We start from the raw sequence: 19,135 nt of genomic DNA, 5'->3' as shown, positions 1-19,135 counted from the left end.
CAGGGGGGACAGTCAGGACTAGGCAGGGGGGGACAGTCAGGACTAGGCAGGGGGGGACAGTCAGGACTAGGCAGGGGGGACAGTCAGGACTAGGCAGGAGGGGACAGTCAGGACTAGTCAGGGGGGGACAGTCAGGACTAGTCAGGGGGGGACAGTCAGGACTAGGCAGGGGGGGACAGTCAGGGGGGGACAGTCAGGACTAGTCAGGGGGGGACAGTCAGGACTAGTCAGGGGGGGACAGTCAGGACTAGGCAGGGGGGGACAGTCAGGACTAGGCAGGGGGGGACAGTCAGGACTAGTCAGGAGGGGACAGTCAGGACTAGGCAGGAGGGGACAGTCAGGACTAGGCAGGGGGGGACAGTCAGGACTAGGCAGGGGGGGACAGTCAGGACTAGTCAGGGGGGGACAGTCAGGACTAGTCAGGGGGGGACAGTCAGGACTAGTCAGGGGGGGACAGTCAGGACTAGTCAGGAGGGGACAGTCAGGACTAGGCAGGGGGGGACAGTCAGGACTAGGCAGGAGGGGACAGTCAGGACTAGGCAGGGGGGGACAGTCAGGACTAGTCAGGGGGGGACAGTCAGGACTAGGCAGGAGGGGGACAGTCAGGACTAGGCAGGAGGGGACAGTCAGGACTAGTCAGGGGGGGACAGTCAGGACTAGTCAGGAGGGGGACAGTCAGGACTAGGCAGGAGGGGACAGTCAGGACTAGGCAGGGGGGGACAGTCAGGACTAGTCAGGGGGGGACAGTCAGGACTAGTCAGGAGGGGACAGTCAGGACTAGGCAGGGGGGGACAGTCAGGACTAGGCAGGGGGGGACAGTCAGGACTGAAAACATTTTGTCCCAGAACGGACAGGACAGGGTTGTTTTGAATTCACTGCTGAGCCTGAATTCAATCTCTCTCTATCAGAGCTATCGGGCTGTGAGAGACTCTGAGGAGATTAAGACTGTCTTTACTATCGTTGACCCCTTCACCACAAAAATGCTTAAGAACACGCTTTATGCATTCCGTTAGTTAGTTGGTTAGTTAGTTAGTTAGGCCTAGTTCATCACCCATGATGCATCACTCTGCCTGCTAAATTCACTGTCCTCATTCTAGTAGATTAGTGTGCCTCTCTATCCAAGAGGCACTGTATCTCGCAAACTTCAAATAGGCCTGTAGGTATTGACTAATCCCTATAGCAGTTGGCTGGAAGGCGATATGATATAGAAAGGATAGAAGTTATAATTCTTCCAAACCCATGCAGCTTTCCATTACATGAACTAAAACGTTGGATGGATGCACCCCACTGATACAGCGTTCTAGTGGACCTCTCTCTACAAAAATGCATTGTTGGGTGAACACACACTGTTATACTACTGCATGCAGATATAATGTATTCCTACTGTATGCATGGCATATGGTTTATCCTGTAGCAAATGCAGATGTGGATGGATTGCAGGTCCAGGCGCATGGAGACAGAGAAGGAGAGCAAGTCTACAGAACAGAGAAGACCTTCTGACCTCATACTTGGTCAGCTGGTGCCAGATTGCAAGGGCAGTCCGCACTGGCATATAAATCCAGGGAATGTGGAATATCTGAGCATAGAACCAGGAAGAAAGGATTAAATGGGTTTCCAGTGCCAAAGAAATACCAAAAGCATCCAAAGCCCGTTCAGTGAAGTTTTCATGGAAGCGAAACAGACTGTCAAGCTCTGTGAGCAAGATGTGGTGTAAGACATCAACAAAACAGGAAATATATTGAGCAATGACCGCACTACCGTCAGGTTACAATAAACCTCGAAACAAATGCTTGATGTATGTAATATTCGCAGCGTTTAGCCCCAGAAATATTTAGTAGAGAGTTTACTGTTAATACTGTCTGCTGGTACATAGTGATCTGCATGTTATAATACCGTCCACTAGGTGGCGTATGCTCAATGATGATAATATATTATACAGTTGCTGCGATGTCCTTTAATATGCAAAATAATTAAAAGAACACTAAATATCTTCAGTAAAGTCTCACCACATGTGTTTACTCCAATGCAAATCAATACTCCCCTAACCTTTCCTAGGTAGCTAGCAAATACAGTAGCATTGCCTATAGACATTCAGTCTCTGGTATAAATAGATGTAGCCATAAAAACACAGGTCATGAATATAAACTATGTTGAACTCTCTGATCCTGAGCTGCAAATCAATGTTATTTTAGCAATAGAATTGTAGCTACAGTGCATCTGACTGCATGTAGCAGCTAGCAAGCTAGCTAGACAACACTTACCATTTTAGGCGCAGAACGGGAGCTTAAAATAGATTAATCTGGGGGACAAAACACGGATCTGAAAAGGTGTGTCTTTTTCTGTACTGATAATAACGCAAAATGGAGATAATGTGCATCAACTTGCCAGGCTGAAGTGAAGGAAGTGTTGTTGTTTCTTCCCTACTTGAACAGCTACATTTTAAACTATGGTTCCGGAGTCTTTTGTTCCTTAAGATCCTTTCAGGCTAAAAAGAACCATGGAGGTATAATATACAACCCAATGATTTAGACACATTGAAAATACAGTAATAACAAATTACAATCCCTCTCTAGACCAGCGGTCTGCAACCTGCTCTTCAGCCCGTCTCTACCCCCTGGCTTTGACACAAATATGTATGGAAATTAATAATTAAATACATTAATTAAATACATGTATCTATTTATTACAGCAGAGAGTCTAGTCCAGCACAAACGGTTGCATACACATTCACCAGAATGTAGGAATTAATAGTGTTTAACGCTCAAACGCTCACCCCCAGACACACACACACACACACACACACACACACACACACACACACACACACACACACACACACACACACACACACACACACTCTTTATTAATGTACCCCCTACCCCCCCGGCGTGCGTACCACCAAGCCGGAAAACGAGGGGAAACAGTCAGAATTTTATATTTATTTTTGGATCAAAAATGTCTCTTTTGATAGTAAAGATTGCTGACCCCTGCTCTAGACTGTCAAAATGTAAAGTTTATTTATTCTGGAAAACAAATCTAAAAATAAATATAAACATCATAGGTAAAATTCATACATAATACATTCTGTGAATGCACTATTTTTTTTATTTATTTTTTTACATTTTTTAGATGTCAAAATGAGCATTGTAACCATGGCAAAGTTATCTCCATGACCACTGCTTTGCATCCACAGAGAAGCTGACGGTCCATTGTGATGCATCAATGCACGGACGCTCTGGAACCGGGGAGGATCAAACCGTTCACACACTAAACATGCTAAAGACATGGACGTCTAAACCACACCTACATTGTAAAAGTGCAATATGGACAAGACCAATACGGCCTATAATATCTTCAACGAGTTACGGCTCGAGGGGCAACTCTGTGATGTGGTCATCAAAGTTGATGGAGTTGAGTTCAACGCTCACAAGAATATTCTGTGTGGGTGCAGCTCCTATTTTCGGTAAGAACAACTATTCTTCACTATATTGTTCAAAGAATAATGAATATAGCATCTTAATGACTTCTGTTTGTGATAAATGTTATACTGTACCCATTGTGTACCACCCTGTTAAACATGTCTCCCTCCATCCATTAAACCATAGAGGAGAGAAACTAACATCCTTTATTTCCCACCCAACAGTGCTCTGTTCACTAGTGGCTGGAACTCAGAGAGGAGTGTGTACACCATCCGTGGCACCACTCCTGAGATGATGAGGATAATCATCGACTTCGCCTACGCCAGCAGAGCTCTACCAGTCACCGAGCACAACGTGGAGCAGCTCCTGGAGGCCGCCGACCAGTTCTGCATCACGGGCCTCGTGGAGGCCTGCTGCCACTTCCTGGAGCTCCAGCTGTGTCCGGAGAACTGCCTTGGCATCTGCAAGTTCGCAGACTTCTACTCCTGCACCGACCTGCGCCGCAAGGCCTTCCTCTTCGCCCTTCACCACTTCAAAGACGTGGTCGAAGTCTCCGAGGAGTTCCTGGAGCTGCCGCTGGCCCGGCTCTGCAACCTCGTCGAGAGGGACGACCTCAACGCCACGCAGGAGGAAGTCGTGTACGAGGCCGTCCTTCGATGGGTCGCCCACGATCCCTCGACACGCAAGCAGTCGCTGCCTGTGCTCCTGCCAAAGGTGATGGTCTTCCCTTTAGACGTTGTCATGATATGTATTAGGTGAATGAAACCTGAATTGCTTGAGTCATTGACAGTCAGCTTTTTGATGTGCGTGGCCTAAGTGTAACCGAGTAAAAATGTCCTCGGGTCCCAAGTAGCCTATAATGGTGGTGGTTAGAGGTTGAACTCCCTCCTTAAAGGAGCACTAACAGTCCCTCCAAGAGGGACGTCTGACTCACAAGCAACAGAGCTTGTAGAAGCGTGGTATCGAAACCCACCCTGTGCAAGGCCTTAACATGAGTTACATGAGGCTCTATCAGGACCACAGTTTCAAGTGTTCCACTGTGTCCCTTTGATAACCAAACCTGTCCTTCTCACTAATCCAGGTGCGAATGGCTTTGATGACCACTGACTACTTCAGAAACCATGTCTGGAACAACCCTCTGGTGAAGGATAGTGAAGATTGCAAACCCATCGTGCTCAAAGTCCTGAAGGCCTTGAATGAGCTCCACGAGCATGGACCCTCTGACTTGCACTTCAGCAAACCCATGTCCTGCCCTCGCCTGCCCTACAACATCCTATTGGCCATCGGGGGCTGGAGCAATGGCGGCCCGACCAATGACATGGAGGCGTATGACACAAGGGCCAACCGTTGGGTAAAGGTGGCCCAAAGTGAGAGTTCTCGGGCCTACCAGGGCACGGCGTACCTCGGCGGCTTTGTCTACTGCATCGGCGGCTTTGACAGTGCGAGCTACTTCAACGACGTGCGCAAGTTCAACCCCGTCACGCACAACTGGCGCCAGGCGGCACCCATGCACTCGCGGCGGTGCTACATCAGCGTGGCGGTCCTGGACGGCCTCATCTACGCCATGGGCGGCTTCGACGGCTACCTGCGCGTCAACACCGCCGAGCGCTACGAGCCCGCGGCCAACCAGTGGACCCTCATCGCTCCGATGCACGAGAGGAGGAGCGACGCCAGCGCAGCCACACTCAACGGCAAGGTGGGCAGGCCGGCCTAACGCGCCGCAGCAGGCGGTTAAGTCTGAGAAAGAAGTGAAGTATATGATGGTAACGTTACACACGATAGGTGAATTCTATGGGTGGCGGCACGTAGCTCAGGAGGTAGAGCGGCCGGATCGCAAGGTCCCTGGTTCGGAGTGTGTCGAAGTGCAGAGACGGATTACGGACCGGCGCCCAGGGGCCCTTGACTACCAGGGGCCCCGTTCACAAAGCCCATCAACAATCTTTTCTTTTGATGCCCATTCTATAGGGCCCTCTGACTACCAGGGCCCCTGGGCCTCTATAGGGCCCTCTGACTACCAGGGCCCCTGGGCCTCTATAGGGCCCTCTGACTACCAGGGCCCCTGGGCCTCTATAGAGCCCTCTGACTACCAGGGCCCCTGGGCCTCTATAGAGCCCTCTGACTACTGGGACCCCCAGCCCCGTGTGGCACGGGTAGTTGAAGGTCCGGGGGCCTATTCTAGTCAGAGGGCCTGAGACAGTGGCCGTGGTAGTAAGAGGGTCCAGTAGGGGGCCGGGGGCCCAGGTAGTCAGAGGGCCCTATAGGAGGGCCGGGGGCCCTGGTAGTCAGAGGGCCCTATAGGAGGGCCGGGGGCCCAGGTAGTCAGAGGGCTTTATAGAGGCCCAGGTAGTCAGAGGGCTTTATAGAGGCCCAGGGGCCCTGGTAGTCAGAGGGCCCTATAGGAGGGCCGGGGGCCCTGGTAGTCAGAGGGCCCTATAGGAGGGCTGGGGGCCCAGGTAGTCAGAGGGCTTTATAGGAGATAATCATCACAGTGTGCTGTGTAAAAAATCCACTGTATGACAATAAAAGTTGTTTGTTGTTTTGTTGTGTCTCTCTTACACATGCAGGTCTACATTTGTGGAGGCTTCAACGGGGAGGAGTACTTATTCAACGCAGAGTGCTTCTGCCCCAGGAGCGCCCAGTGGACCCTGATTCAGCCCATGATGAGTCGCCGCAGTGGCGTTGGGGTGATCGCTTACCACCATCAGCTCTACGCCGTGAGTTACACACTCACACACACACACACACACACACACACACACACGCACACACACACACACACACACACACACACTCACACACACACACACACACACACACACACACACACTCACACACACACACACTCACACACACACACACACACACCGGAGAGCTGCGCCAACAGCTGGGGATATTAAAGGGTGTGAAGGTGCTTCAGCGGCATGATGACATGAAAAACCACACCCAGGTGGTGAAGAAAGCGGGGAAGGTTTATGAGAAATCTCTACTGCCCTCTGCTGGTCTGCGACTGTATTAAATCCCATGCTACGAACGGACGGACACATGGAGTCTCATGCTACAAACGGATGGATGTGCTAATTTTATGTGCATGGATCTTGGGCGTAGCAGCTTGCCGACTTGGGGACAAATTATGCAAAAATGACCCCCAGTCTCTGAGCGCGTCATCCCCAGAAGCTCCCCGTTATCAGCAGCGAGTTCAAGTTGTAAAGCACTGTTCATTAAAATGTTTTTTTTCCTCTCACCTAGGTTGGTGGTTTTGACGGCACACACCGTCTTGGGACCGCAGAGGTCTACAACCCGACCAGCCAGAGCTGGCGCGCCGTCCCCGCCATGTTGAAACAGCGTAGCAACTTCGGCATCGAGGTGGTGGACGACCTGCTCTACGTAGTGGGGGGCTTCGACGGTGCCAACACCTCCTCCAACGTGGAATACTACGACGACCGGACGGACGAGTGGCGCGGCGTCGACGACATGTCCACTATCCGCAGCGGGCTGGGCTGCTGCGTGGCGCCCGGCCTGCCCAACGTGGCGGAGTACGTGGTCCCCAGGGCCGCCGCCGCCCTGGCCCGCGGCGAAGGGAGCCATAACGCGCTGACCGCTTTCAACCGCAAAGCATGACCGGTCATAAGGAACGACCCTCCAAGGCCCCCAAATGTAACTCTTGAGTATAAACGAACAACATATTTCCTGCTGATTTAGCCACTGAAGACCATATATATTTGATATTCTACTACAGTCTGGGAGGCACATATGCAAAAGGAGAAATACTTATTAAATAGTTTTGATTTGAAACATTCCATGTTTGAATTTTGTCTGTACAGTATTTTTTATTTATTTTTCCCCCAGATGATTGTACAGCCTACTTACAGCAAGCTATGCTTCATAGCACATTCACATGAAGGTCTTTTACAATTTCACATTACTGTACAAATGAAACAGCAGAAGGAATAGGGACATGTTCTCATCACATCATTTAAGTGGAATGAATGTCTATTTACAAACGTGGTTGTATTGATTTAGCGACCCAATGAAAGCAATCAAGTTTCAAAACATCCAAACAGGTGGCATCTTACAACCAGCAAAAAGATGCTTATACTACTAAACAATATGTACCTCTGGACCTGAAACGGTCTCTGCGTCACATTAAATGATTGTGAGGAATGTAAAGCACCGCGCCTTGAATGAGAAGGTAGCGAATCTCACAGCACACAAGATAGACTACAAATCACTTCCAAGTGCACTGACTCTGCAAGGAGGGAGGGCCTAAAAGATGAATGTTTGAGGGAAAAAGCAAACAATATCACAGCGCCCACATTGGAAGGACGGTAAATAACTTTCACGTGCGTCACAACAATAACCCAGGGTCTGAACGTGAACTGAACTTGGTTTCAGGCTCAGAAAGACTTCATTTAAGCAAGGTTTTTAGTGTACAAACAGTGGCTGTGTTCTTTAGGGTATGCTACCTCTTCAACGATGCATAGTCTTGTCAGTGGAATGGTTCGACAAGCACACTTTGGCATTAGTGGCATTATACAATGTAAGGTTAACACTTCAGCTACGAATTTCCACCCAAAGCACACACTGTAGACCAGTTTAAGATACTGGTCATTCATTGTAGCATGTAAGAATGTACATGTTTCAACAGGATGGGACGGGACGTTACGCAGGAATATCTGAACTACTCAAGAGAACAAAGTGATTAGGCTATAATAGTCTCTTAAATGTCAGAGTACTTAAACTACTTGCTTGTACACTATGAAAACCATGTTCAGTAAATGTGGAATCATTTACATACAGTACGAACAATTAACTCTGTTAAGGTTACTAAAATAATAGATAGCAACTGAAAATAAATCAATTACTTAATATACTGTATTCTTAATAGAAGTAGGAAGTACCCATTCTCACAGTAAAGTCTTATGGTGGTAATTTTCATAAAATAATGAAATCCCATGTATTTTTTGTCCTCTACTCTCAACTAGGGCTGTCACGATATCAACATTTTCACAATACGATTCTCATGGCAAAACATATCATGATAATATTATCGCGATAGCTATAGCAATCATTAAAAAGAATCATGTGATCACTTAAAATACATCTTTAACTTTATTTTGCTCCGATGTTTATTTCCTCTGTGAAAACTGATCACAATCAATTTAATCATTCTTTTTTTGATTTGCATTACTATTTTATTTTAAAACATCATTATTAAATACAATATATCATGGCTGGATTATTTACATGATATTAGTATTTTCGTTTTAAATACCATGATTATCCCAAACTAGGCCTATTGGTATATCGCGACACCCCTACTCTCATTACCTTATCATAAATTCCACATTAAATATAAGAATTGGAGACAGAATAGATTAATAGATGAACGTCTCCAAATTAAGTGCTTTTTGTTTCCCCCCTATTCTCTAGTGCTGATTGTTTGTGCTCTGAAGTCCTTTCCAACACTCACAGAACTATTTAGCACGTTGCTTCTGATATTTAGTGCAAAAGAAGGCCATGAAGTAATCACCTATGTGGGATAGAGCGGAAAGGAGAAATATTAAAGCTTAGCTAACTGCATGTTATACACTGAATATTTACATAGCTAGAACTGATATGGTCGGCATTTAATTCACACAAACAATTCAACCCGTGATGCTCGGTTGGGCGCCAGAGTGCTGCCTGGTTCACATTAATTCACTTCTGTTTGCACCACCGTCACCTTGAAAAACCTCCTGTAGTTTTGGTCAGCATCAGAACATATGAGCTCCTGTGGTCAAGCTCTATCCTAAAACATTGTATATTTGGCCAAATTACCACACGTCTTCCACTTTCCCTGTAATGAGACAACAGGAACATTTTGGCTGCGCCATGTTCTGGCATGTCCTCGGAGAACGCTAGGTCATGAAAGCCATCACAGTGTCAAATGGAATGTCAACGCATGTTATGAAAGCTCAGCTTGGAATGAACTTTACAACTACAGTTACAAGCAGCTACTATATATTCATAATACGGAATGAGAGGACTAAGATAAGGCATATCTAAGTAAGGCGCTAAAAGCAAGCAAGCTCTATTACTCTGAATAGGATACATCGTTTGAATAAATATGTTTACAAAAAAGTACATATCATTGTCGGGTCATAGACAATTCTTACATTTTTACATACAGTACAAACATCTCGCTTATTTCCCTGTTCATCTCTCTTCCTACACACCTGAGCCAATTCAACCCTTTAATACACAAACACACCGACGAAACCTTAAGACTGAAGACACGACAACAACCAACCAACAGGAGGTGGAAGGGAACGGGACAGCAGCGCTCTCTCTAAAGCACCACGTCCAGACGGCCGCTGCCCCCCGACGAGCGGCTCAGCACTCGATCTGCGACTGCAGCTGCCTGCGCAGGGTGAGGGTGCGCCGGTGCAGCTGCTGCATCTGCTGCATGCGGTCGCGCTGGCGCGCCAGGTTCTGGGGCATGGGGTAGCGCTGGCAGCCGTACAGGAAGCGGTAGGGCACGCGCACGTGGCAGGCGGTGGCGCGGCAGCGCGGCTGGGGCATGGGCGGCAGCAGCATCCAGCGCTTGCGCTCGGCGCAGTAGCGGTACGCCTCCTTGCGGTACTGCTTGTCCACGTCGTCGCTGTTCTTCCAGCCGCCGATGACGAACACGTCCTCGCCCAGGTAGCAGACGGCGGCGCCCTCGATGCTGGTGACCTCCGGCGGCAGGCTCTCCAGGATGTCGTCGGCCGCGCGGGTGCCGATCTTCAGGCGCGCCGCCTCGTCCGGCATGGCGTAGCTCTTGGGGCAGCAGGAGGCGGTGTGGTAGAAGTTGGTGGCGGCCACGGCCGTCTGGAACACGCAGTAGTTGTCGATGTGCGGAAGGGAGTCCACCTCCTGCCACTGCCGGCTCTCCGTGTCGTAGCGCGTGGTCACCGTCTTCAGCCCGTCGTCGTTGTCCGTGTCGACCGGCGTGCGCGCCGCCAGGTACACGTAGCGGTCCTCCACGCTCACCGCCTTGACGTCACGCAGGATCTTGGGCGCCGACTCCAGGTTGTGCCACTTGTCCTGCTCGGGCTCGTACACGCTCACGTCCTTGAACCCGGGGCTGAAGTTCCCGTGGCCGCCGATGCTGTACAGGATGTTCTTGATGCAGGTGAGGCCGAACGAGTGCTTGCGCGTGGTCAGGTTGCTCACCTGCTCCCAGGTGTTGCGGTTGGGGTTGTAGCGCTCCACCGTCTTGGCGAAGCCCGGCTCCATGGAGCCCGCCACGTAGACGTGCGAGTCCGTGACGGCGATGGCGTGGCCGTCCAGGTGGTTGTGGATGTGCGGCAGGTTGACCCAGCGGTCCTCGGCCACGAAGTAGCCCACGCACTCGCTCAGGTAGTCGCCGCCCTCCGAGACCCCGCCCACCACCATGATCACGTCCATGTTCTGGCCGAAGCGCGGCTGGAAGGCCGCCATGTAGCTGGCCCAGAACTCCAGGTCGGACGACTTGAGGTTCTCCAGGCGAATGGCGTGGCCCTCCACGGCGTCGGACACCAGCTGCAGGCAGGCGGCGTTGCTGGCCACCAGGGCCTCCTTCTTGACCACCCGCGTCAGGTAGGTGGGCATGATCTGGGGGAGCCGGAGGAGCCGGAACAGCTCCTCGAAGTACTTCTCCCGCTCGCCGGCGCTGCGCTGCACCCACTTCACCACGGCCTCGAAGAGCACCTCCTCCGAGTCCACGGTGATCTCCGCGTCCGACAGCCAGTCCCGCACCAGGTGGAAGGGCAGCGTGAAGAACTCCTCGTCCTGGATGACCTTGTGGAAGTTGCGGCGGATCATGTCGGCGGCCCGCAGCGCCAGCTGGTCCAGGGTGTACATGTGGGCCAGGCTGTGCACCGCCACGCAGTTGGTCAGGCTCAGCTTCTTCTTCAGGAACTCGCCGCAGAAGTCCTTCAGCTGCACCAGCAGGAACCTGAGACGGGGTTCAGAGAAGCGTCATCACACAGAAACACACACCTGAGGGAGACTAGACCCTACGATCGCTGTGCAGGAAAACGGAGCTGAATAAGACACATAAGAGCAGGGGGTAGTGGGTCATCCAATGATCGTAGGGTCGGCGGTTCGAATCCCGGCTCCTCCTGTCCACATGTTGTCCTTGGGCAAGACACTGAACCCCAAATTGCTCCCAATGAGCAGGCTACAGTAACACCTTGCATGACAGATGGCCACCATTGGTGTGTGAATGTGTGTGTGAATGGGTGAATGAGAGAGCTTTGGATAATAGTGCTATATAGGTGCAGTCCATTTACCAAGAACAGGATACAAATATCGTTCTAGAGCCTTCTACATTTTCTGTAGACTTGGGCTACTCTAGGTAGGCTTGATACAGCAGTCATTTGGACCTATACTTAACAACGTGAAATGAACAATGTGCCATGATTTAAAATGGAAGCTGCACCCTGGATGAAGTACCACCGCTGTGCGCAGGGCACCTATAGATGTTTATAATGTGCCATGAGTATTTACAACAATATCAAGGCTATCTAAAATACAATAAAAAGTGAATTCACCTGTCAGCAAGTTCCAGTACCTCGTGTACATTGGCGGTGCTGACCCGTATCTCTCCCGTGTACATGAACTGTATCACGCTTCCCACGGTCTCCGGGTCTGGCCCGGTCTCCGAGCTCCACTCCTTCATGTCCACCCTCCCAGACACGGACTCGGAGAACTGCCCTCCTAGGAGAGGAGAGAAGTAGTCCGTGGCTGCGGCCAGAACCGAGCGGTGGGCGGACAGTTCAAAACTCTGTGCGCTCTCGCTGGAGCATGGCCCGCCGGTGCTGAAGGCCAGCGTCACATCGCAGAACAACCCGGCCTTCCTCTGCTCGTTCTGCCGACGAGACAGCTCGGAGCAGTGGGTCTGGGAGGTGAACTCCTCGGCCTCTTCTGACTCCCCGTCAGCCGCGAGTGCGCCGGGCGCGCTGGAGCCGCCGCCGCCTCTGTGCGCGTCCTCCGGGGTGGGAGATGCAGCTGCCATGGCGGCAGGTGTGGGTTGGAATTGCGACAGGATATTATGCACTACGGTGGGAAAGAATTCATACGCACATACCACACAAGTAAACAAATACTTCAATCCGGACATGCGTAGTAGCCACAGACAGGAAGTGCACTGTGACGACTTAAGTGACGTTGCGCAGACATGGAGCGAGATCTCCAAAGTCGAGCATCGCGAGACTAATTTGTTCCTTATAATATAATACCATAAAAGTATACAGGTATATGTCTGTATAATACAGCTTTGCAGTTAAAGGGCAGCTCAATGTTGATGCCTCAACTAGAAAACATTTTCCACCTTCACCGTAACGTTGAGTAGGAGAAAATAAAAATCTATTCAATTGATATTTGCAGTTTCAATCAAAATCTACCTAATTTAGCGTGTATAGTACACACATTCAGTATGCTAAACTGGTTGACCGTTCACATAGTGAAGTTACTTGAATAACTGCAACAAAATTAGTTAAAGGGAGAGGGAATTGCATTAGGCACAAAACCCTTCTTTCTGAAAGGCATATATCATTCATATTAGAAAATATTCATTCATAAATATATTCATAAAAGTCATTAGTAAAGGCCAAGGGAACTCTGACACCTTGTGGATAAATAATGAAAACAACTTGAAGCCAATAATCACAACGAAACGTTAACCAATACGTTTTTTTTATTATTTACTACAATATAACAGTTCTGGGCAGCATATATTAAAAAAACAAAGCAGAAACATTTATTTCACATTTAAATAAAACAGCAAAACAGAGAAAAAAACGTAGCAGACCGTTGACCGGATTGAATCTTGGTGAAGCGTTCTTCATGGGGAAAAAAAAGAAAGAAAAAAAAGTGTGTTTGACAGGAGCCACACACACCATTAATAGTGGTAGTCTAAAAGTCGTACCTACTTATGATGACACTAATATTTCCAGATAAAATAATTAGCCATCATGGTCCCTTGTAAAAGGTCAGTTTTAAGACTCACAGGGCACATTCATAAAGCGTTTAAACCATATTCTACTTTTGAAGTTTTTCCTTTTTATTTGGACAGATCATAAAATATAGTTATTTTTGTAAGTATCCCACAGCCTAATTTGCAAGTTCTCAGTAGACATTAGTATAAATACAATCCAGCTGGTTAAATTATACACCCCACCCTGTCATCAAGAGCCACATGGTACAGTCCACAGTGTACTCCAACCCTTCAGAGCCACATGGTACAGTCCACAGTGTACTCCAACCCTTCAGAGCCACATGGTACAGTCCACAGTGTACTCCAACCCTTCAGAGCCACATGGTACAGTCCACAGTGTACTCAACCCTTCAGAGCCACATGGTACAGTCCACAGTGTACTCAACCCTCCAGAGCCACATGGTACAGTCCACAGTGTTCTCAACCCTTCAGAACCAGTTGCTCTACACAAGTGCCAGAAGATGTCATTGCCAATATTAAAGTGACTATGAGATGAATCAATTAGACTCTACAATACAGGAGTCACAGTTAAAAAAAATGCGCTGCCTAAATCCCATTCTTGTACAGACCGTCAAGTATTAATCAACCTTGAGTGATTTCCACATTTTCAGCTTGCATTGGCTTGGCTCTCTCTTTGTTTAAACAATTCAATAACTTACAACTCAATTAAGTAACTTGTCTAACAGAAGCAAAAGACACGGTACCCCCTTCTTTTGTGTCACTTAAAAACCTGTACCTCTTCCGTATCCTCCCTCTGGACCCATCCTGCCCCAGGCAGCTGTTATGACTCAGGATGGAGAGAGAGAAAGCGAGAGAGAGAGAGAGAGAGCGAGAGAGAGAGAGAGAGTAAACTGCCACCTGTCCATATTCACATGTTACCATCCAGGGGTGTGGATCCACGTTGACCAGCAAGGTTACATGGACATGTGTTCAGGAAGGACGTAGGAGATGTCGTCCCACGGGTGGCGGTACAGGCCCTGCTTCAGCCTCTTCTGGTCCAGGTAGTGGCCTGGTCATGAGAAGAGAGAGAGGGTTAGAAAGAAAACCCAGAGTCTCTCGTTGGCTGGTTCACCGCCTCACTACAGGACTCACCGATGAAGCCCATGCTCCTGCCTCACTACAGGACTCACCGATGAAGCCCATGCTCCCGCCTCACTACAGGACTCACCGATGAAGCCCATGCTCCTGCCTCACTACAGGACTCACCGATGAAGCCCATGCTCCCGCCTCACTACAGACTCACCGATGAAGCCCATGCTCCTGCCTCACTACAGACTCACCGATGAAGCCCACGCTCCCGCCTCACTACAGGACCTACCGATGAAGCCCATGCTCCTGCCTCACTACAGACTCACCGATGAAGCCCACGCTCCCGCCTCACTACAGGACCTACCGATGAAGCCCATGCTCCTGCCTCACTACAGGACCTACCGATGAAGCCCATGCTCCTGCCTCACTACAGACTCACCGATGAAGCCCACGCTCCCGCCTCACTACAGGACCTACCGATGAAGCCCATGCTCCCGCCTCACTACAGGACCTACCGATGAAGCCCATGCTCCTGCTCACTAGAGGACTCAGCGATGAAGCCCATGCTCCTGCCTCACTACAGGACTCACCGATGAAGCCCATGCTCCTGCCTCACTACAGGACTCACCGATGAAGCCCATGCTCCTGCCTCACTACAGACTCACCGATGAAGCCCATGCTCCTGCCGAGCACAAAGATCCCGTTCAGCGCTCCGATCTCCACAAACTCGTCCGCCTCGTCTCTGGAACACAATATGAACACGTTATGAAGACGGACAGCCAGGCAACAACACAGCCACAGTAGGATCAGGATCCAGTCAGTCAACTCTATTATATAGCCCAGCTCATACAAGCAAATGTAGCACAGTGCTTCAGAGAATAAATAAAAACATAGTTAAAATAGTAGATAAAAATAAGGAAAAAAACACTTTTTGATCATATATAACAGATCAGAGACGGAAGATCTATATAGTTAAAGATAATAGAAAGTAAGAAACAGTAAACATTTAAATACAAGTATACAAATAAAAAAAAAGTAATATGTGAAGAAGGGTACACATGTTAAGAGGGCTTTTCTGACATATCCCTGGAGGATCATTAACATGAGCAGTAATATACTGTAAACTATAAATTAACCGGTCAAGAGAAAAAAAGTGTGGTCTTCCTACCGCGTGAATCCACCACACATCCTGAGCAGGTCCACGAAGGCTACCCCGATAAAGCCGTCCACGTTGAGAATCAGATTCGGCTTCTGTACACGAAAAAAAGAAAGAAAAAAGGATTTGACCAAATTCTCACTTGAAAACAGGATGATCAATTTCACGCCTACTGCTACAAAACTAAAAGAACGGATATATTTGATACTTTCATCGTGTTTCTTCAATGCCCTCTACAAATAATAGCATAAAAACCATGAACGTGTGACCAACCACCGCGTTAACTCCTTTAAGAGCGGGCGTGTTCATATTAGCTGCTGTGGTAGAGGATGTAATGGAGTAAAGAGCGGGCGTGTTCATATTAGATGCTGTGGTAGAGGGTGTTATGGAGTAAAGAGCGGGCGTGTTCATATTAGCTGCTGTGGTAGAGGATGTAATGGAGTAAAGAGCGGGCGTGTTCATATTAGCTGCTGTGGTAGAGGGTGTAATGGAGTAAAGAGCGGGCGTGTTCATATTAGCTGCTGTGGTAGAGGGTGTAATGGAGTAAAGAGCGGGCGTGTTCATATTAGCTGCTGTGGTAGAGGGTGTAATGGAGTAAAGAGCGGGCGTGTTCATATTAGCTTCCTGTGGTAGAGGATGTAATGGAGTAAAGAGCGGGCGTGTTCATATTAGCTGCTGTGGTAGAGGGTGTAATGGAGTAAAGAGCGGGCGTGTTCATATTAGCTTCCTGTGGTAGAGGATGTAATGGAGTAAAGAGCGGGCGTGTTCATATTAGCTGCTGTGGTAGAGGGTGTAATGGAGTAAAGAGCGGGCGTGTTCATGTTAGCTGCTGTGGTAGAGGGTGTAATGGAGTAAAGAGCGGGCGTGTTCATGTGAGCTGCTGTGGTAGAGGGTGTAATGGAGTAAAGAGCGGGCGTGTTCATATTAGCTGCTGTGGTAGAGGGTGTAATGGAGTAAAGAGCGGGCGTGTTCATATTAGCTGCTGTGGTAGAGGATGTTATGGAGTAAAGAGCGGGCGTGTTCATATTAGCTTCCTGTGGTAGAGGATGTAATGGAGTAAAGAGCGGGCGTGTTCATATTAGCTGCTGTGGTAGAGGGTGTAATGGAGTAAAGAGCGGGCGTGTTCATATTAGCTGCTGTGGTAGAGGGTGTAATGGAGTAAAGAGCGGGTGTGTTCATATTAGCTGCTGTGGTAGAGGGTGTAATGGAGTAAAGAGCGGGCGTGTTCATATTAGCTGCTGTGGTAGAGGGTGTAATGGAGTAAAGAGCGGGCGTGTTCATATGAGCTGTCTGTGGTAGAGGGTGTAATGGAGTAAAGAGCGGGCGTGTTCATATTAGCTGCTGTGGTAGAGGGTGTAATGGAGTAAAGAGCGGGCGTGTTCATATTAGCTGCTGTGGTAGAGGGTGTAATGGAGTAAAGAGCGGGCGTGTTCATGTTAGCTGCTGTGGTAGAGGGTGTAATGGAGTAAAGAGCGGGCGTGTTCATGTTAGCTGCTGTGGTAGAGGATGTAATGGAGGCGTTAGGGGGACCTGCTACCTTCGATGTCGTGATCTTCTCCACATCCAGAGCGTAGTCCAGCAGGTGGGTAGCAGGGAACTGCTGCTTCACAAAGTCCTTCAGAATCTGCACCCTCATGTCAGGGTTGTTGATCTACAACACAGAAAACGTTGGTTTGGAGATGCAACTGCATAAAATAAATACGTTTTTCAAAAATCAAATAGAATGCCATGGTGGTGACAGTGCTGCGGAGATGCTGCTAACCGATTTGACCCTGTGTCCGATGCCCATGATCAGCTTGCCGTCCTTCTTCATCTTGTTGACAAACTCCATGGGGAGCATGCCGCTGTCGAACGCCTTGCTAAACTGCTTAGCGGCTGCGTCGAGCGCCCCTCCGAAGCGGTCCCCCTGAAACACAAGAGATCTTTTATGAGGTTCCTCCTCTTTGAGTGTGTCATTTTATGTGCTATGGACACTAGCCAATAGTGTGGTGGTACTGGAGCTGAGAATGTATATCTTATGAAGGAGTGTGTCTGTGTGTGTGTGTGTTTGTGTGTGTGTGTGTTTCAGTTTCAGGTTTATTTGACATATGCAACACGTACACGTACGTAGGTACATTGGAATTCCTCTCCACAGTTGTTTAACAGTTCCTGGGTTCCTGACAGTTGTTTTAAATAAAATTCTTATGAACCATATAAATAATAATAAAGCCTATATTATTTATTATTTTGAGTGAGTGAGTGAGTGAGTGAGTGAGTGAGTGAGTGAGTGAGTGAGTGAGTGAGTGAGCGAGTGAGCGAGTGAGCAAGTGAGCGAGTGAGCGAGTGAGCGAGTGAGCGAGTGAGCCTTGTACTCACAATGGTGAGCAGGCCAGATGTGAGACTGGAGATGAGGTCCTTCCCGGCCCTGGCGCAGACGATGGTGTTGTGGGCGCCGGACACCGCCGGCCCGTGGTCGGCCGTCACCATCAGGCACATCTCTATGAACTGGCAGGCGTAGCGCGGCAGCCTGGACAACAAACAACAAACACCTAACATGGGCATGACGGCTCCACTCAACTAGATTATTCAGTGCCAGACAGACCCTGAAACGTGCACACATTTACCAAGCCTTTACGATCACAGGCAGGTTTGGGTGGCTTCCATTTGTAGTGGAATGCATTGCTGTTGTTGTTTTTAATCACGTCTTTTATTTCAAAACACTTCTTCCTATTGATATGAAACTGATTCATGAGCATAGATATATGTTATATAGTGTGCATTCAGTTATGTAGCGTGCATATATGTACACACACTACATAACCAGGCCTACATTACATTACATTAGTCATTTAGCAGACGCTTTTATCCAAAGCGACTAACAATAATTGCATTTAACGTAGGAAGAGCCAATGTACTACTACTCACCAGAACTCACAAGTGCATCTTCTTTCTAAAACAAGTGACTAAGAGCATAATCTAGTGCTGAAGGCAAAGTGCAAGAATCACAATCTAAAGTACAGTGCAATATGATATAATAAGGTCTTAGGTGGGAGGATTGTTGTAGTACTTCTTGAAGAGGTGAGTTTTGAGCCTGCGACGAAAGATGGGCAGCGACTCTGCTGTCCTGACATCAGTCAGTATGCATGTCAGTATGCCTACTGACATAAATGCCCAGAATACAGTGTTTGTTTGTTTATTCATTCCTTTAAGTGATCTCTGATGTGACTGAATAAGTGAAGCGCTTCCTCTACACCGCTAGTTACCGGCCGGGTCAAACAGCCAAGGACACATTTGAATCCCAGACCTCCGCCCGGCTCTGTGCTCACCTCCGCTGGAACCAGAGAAGGCCCAGCACCCCACCCAGACCCATCTCCTCCTTGAACACCTCGGTGATGGGCATGCCGGCGTAGATCAGCTCCTGGCCCCGCTCGTCACAGATGCTGGTCATGAAGGAAGCAGGCTTCCGTATCAGACCCAGCTCCTGGGAGGAAGGCCACGTTAAAACCACAAGACGTTATTCTTGAATGGAACGGGGTGGAAAAAATAACTGTT

At 48.8% G+C, this 19,135-nt stretch overlaps 3 protein-coding genes across 7 annotated transcripts in view; 1 reads left to right on the top strand and 2 right to left on the bottom strand.

Annotated features, from left to right (window-relative positions):
• Positions 1 to 3,323: 3,323 nt before the first annotated feature.
• LOC311323877 (kelch-like protein 10) lies at positions 3,324 to 7,037 on the top strand (the record flags this gene model as incomplete). Its single annotated transcript, XM_084456177.1, has 5 exons — positions 3,324 to 3,463; positions 3,644 to 4,133; positions 4,501 to 5,115; positions 5,984 to 6,133; positions 6,666 to 7,037. The coding sequence occupies 5 exons, from the start codon at positions 3,324 to 3,326 to the stop codon at positions 7,035 to 7,037; spliced, it is 1,767 nt and encodes a 588-aa protein (XP_084312303.1).
• A 289-nt stretch (positions 7,038 to 7,326) lies between these two features.
• On the bottom strand, positions 7,327 to 12,543 carry LOC311324061 (kelch-like protein 11; the record flags this gene model as incomplete). The annotated part of the gene is made up of 2 exons (XM_084456441.1): positions 7,327 to 11,376; positions 11,975 to 12,543. The coding sequence occupies 2 exons, from the start codon at positions 12,541 to 12,543 to the stop codon at positions 9,792 to 9,794; spliced, it is 2,154 nt and encodes a 717-aa protein (XP_084312567.1). The 3' UTR covers positions 7,327 to 9,791.
• Positions 12,544 to 13,150: 607 nt separating this feature from the next.
• LOC311324060 (ATP-citrate synthase-like) overlaps positions 13,151 to 19,135 on the bottom strand; it is a 36,969-nt gene continuing 30,984 nt past the window's right edge. For 4 of the 5 annotated variants that reach the window (XM_084456437.1, XM_084456438.1, XM_084456439.1 and 1 more), the window contains 7 exons: positions 18,910 to 19,064; positions 17,960 to 18,110; positions 17,367 to 17,510; positions 17,142 to 17,255; positions 15,617 to 15,699; positions 15,114 to 15,190; positions 13,151 to 14,428 (listed from right to left, as the gene is read on the bottom strand). In XM_084456437.1, coding sequence (XP_084312563.1) covers positions 14,334 to 14,428; positions 15,114 to 15,190; positions 15,617 to 15,699; positions 17,142 to 17,255; positions 17,367 to 17,510; positions 17,960 to 18,110; positions 18,910 to 19,064 — 819 coding nt within the window. In that variant the 3' untranslated portion in view covers positions 13,151 to 14,333. The remainder of the gene's footprint in view (positions 14,429 to 15,113; positions 15,191 to 15,616; positions 15,700 to 17,141; positions 17,256 to 17,366; positions 17,511 to 17,959; positions 18,111 to 18,909; positions 19,065 to 19,135) is intronic. The other variant, XR_014630973.1, reaches the window with a different exon arrangement.

Source organism: Borostomias antarcticus (genome assembly GCF_949987555.1).
Source record: "Borostomias antarcticus genome assembly, chromosome: 22".
NCBI lineage: Eukaryota > Metazoa > Chordata > Actinopteri > Stomiiformes > Stomiidae > Borostomias > Borostomias antarcticus.
This window is presented reverse-complemented; position numbering and strand designations above follow the sequence as displayed.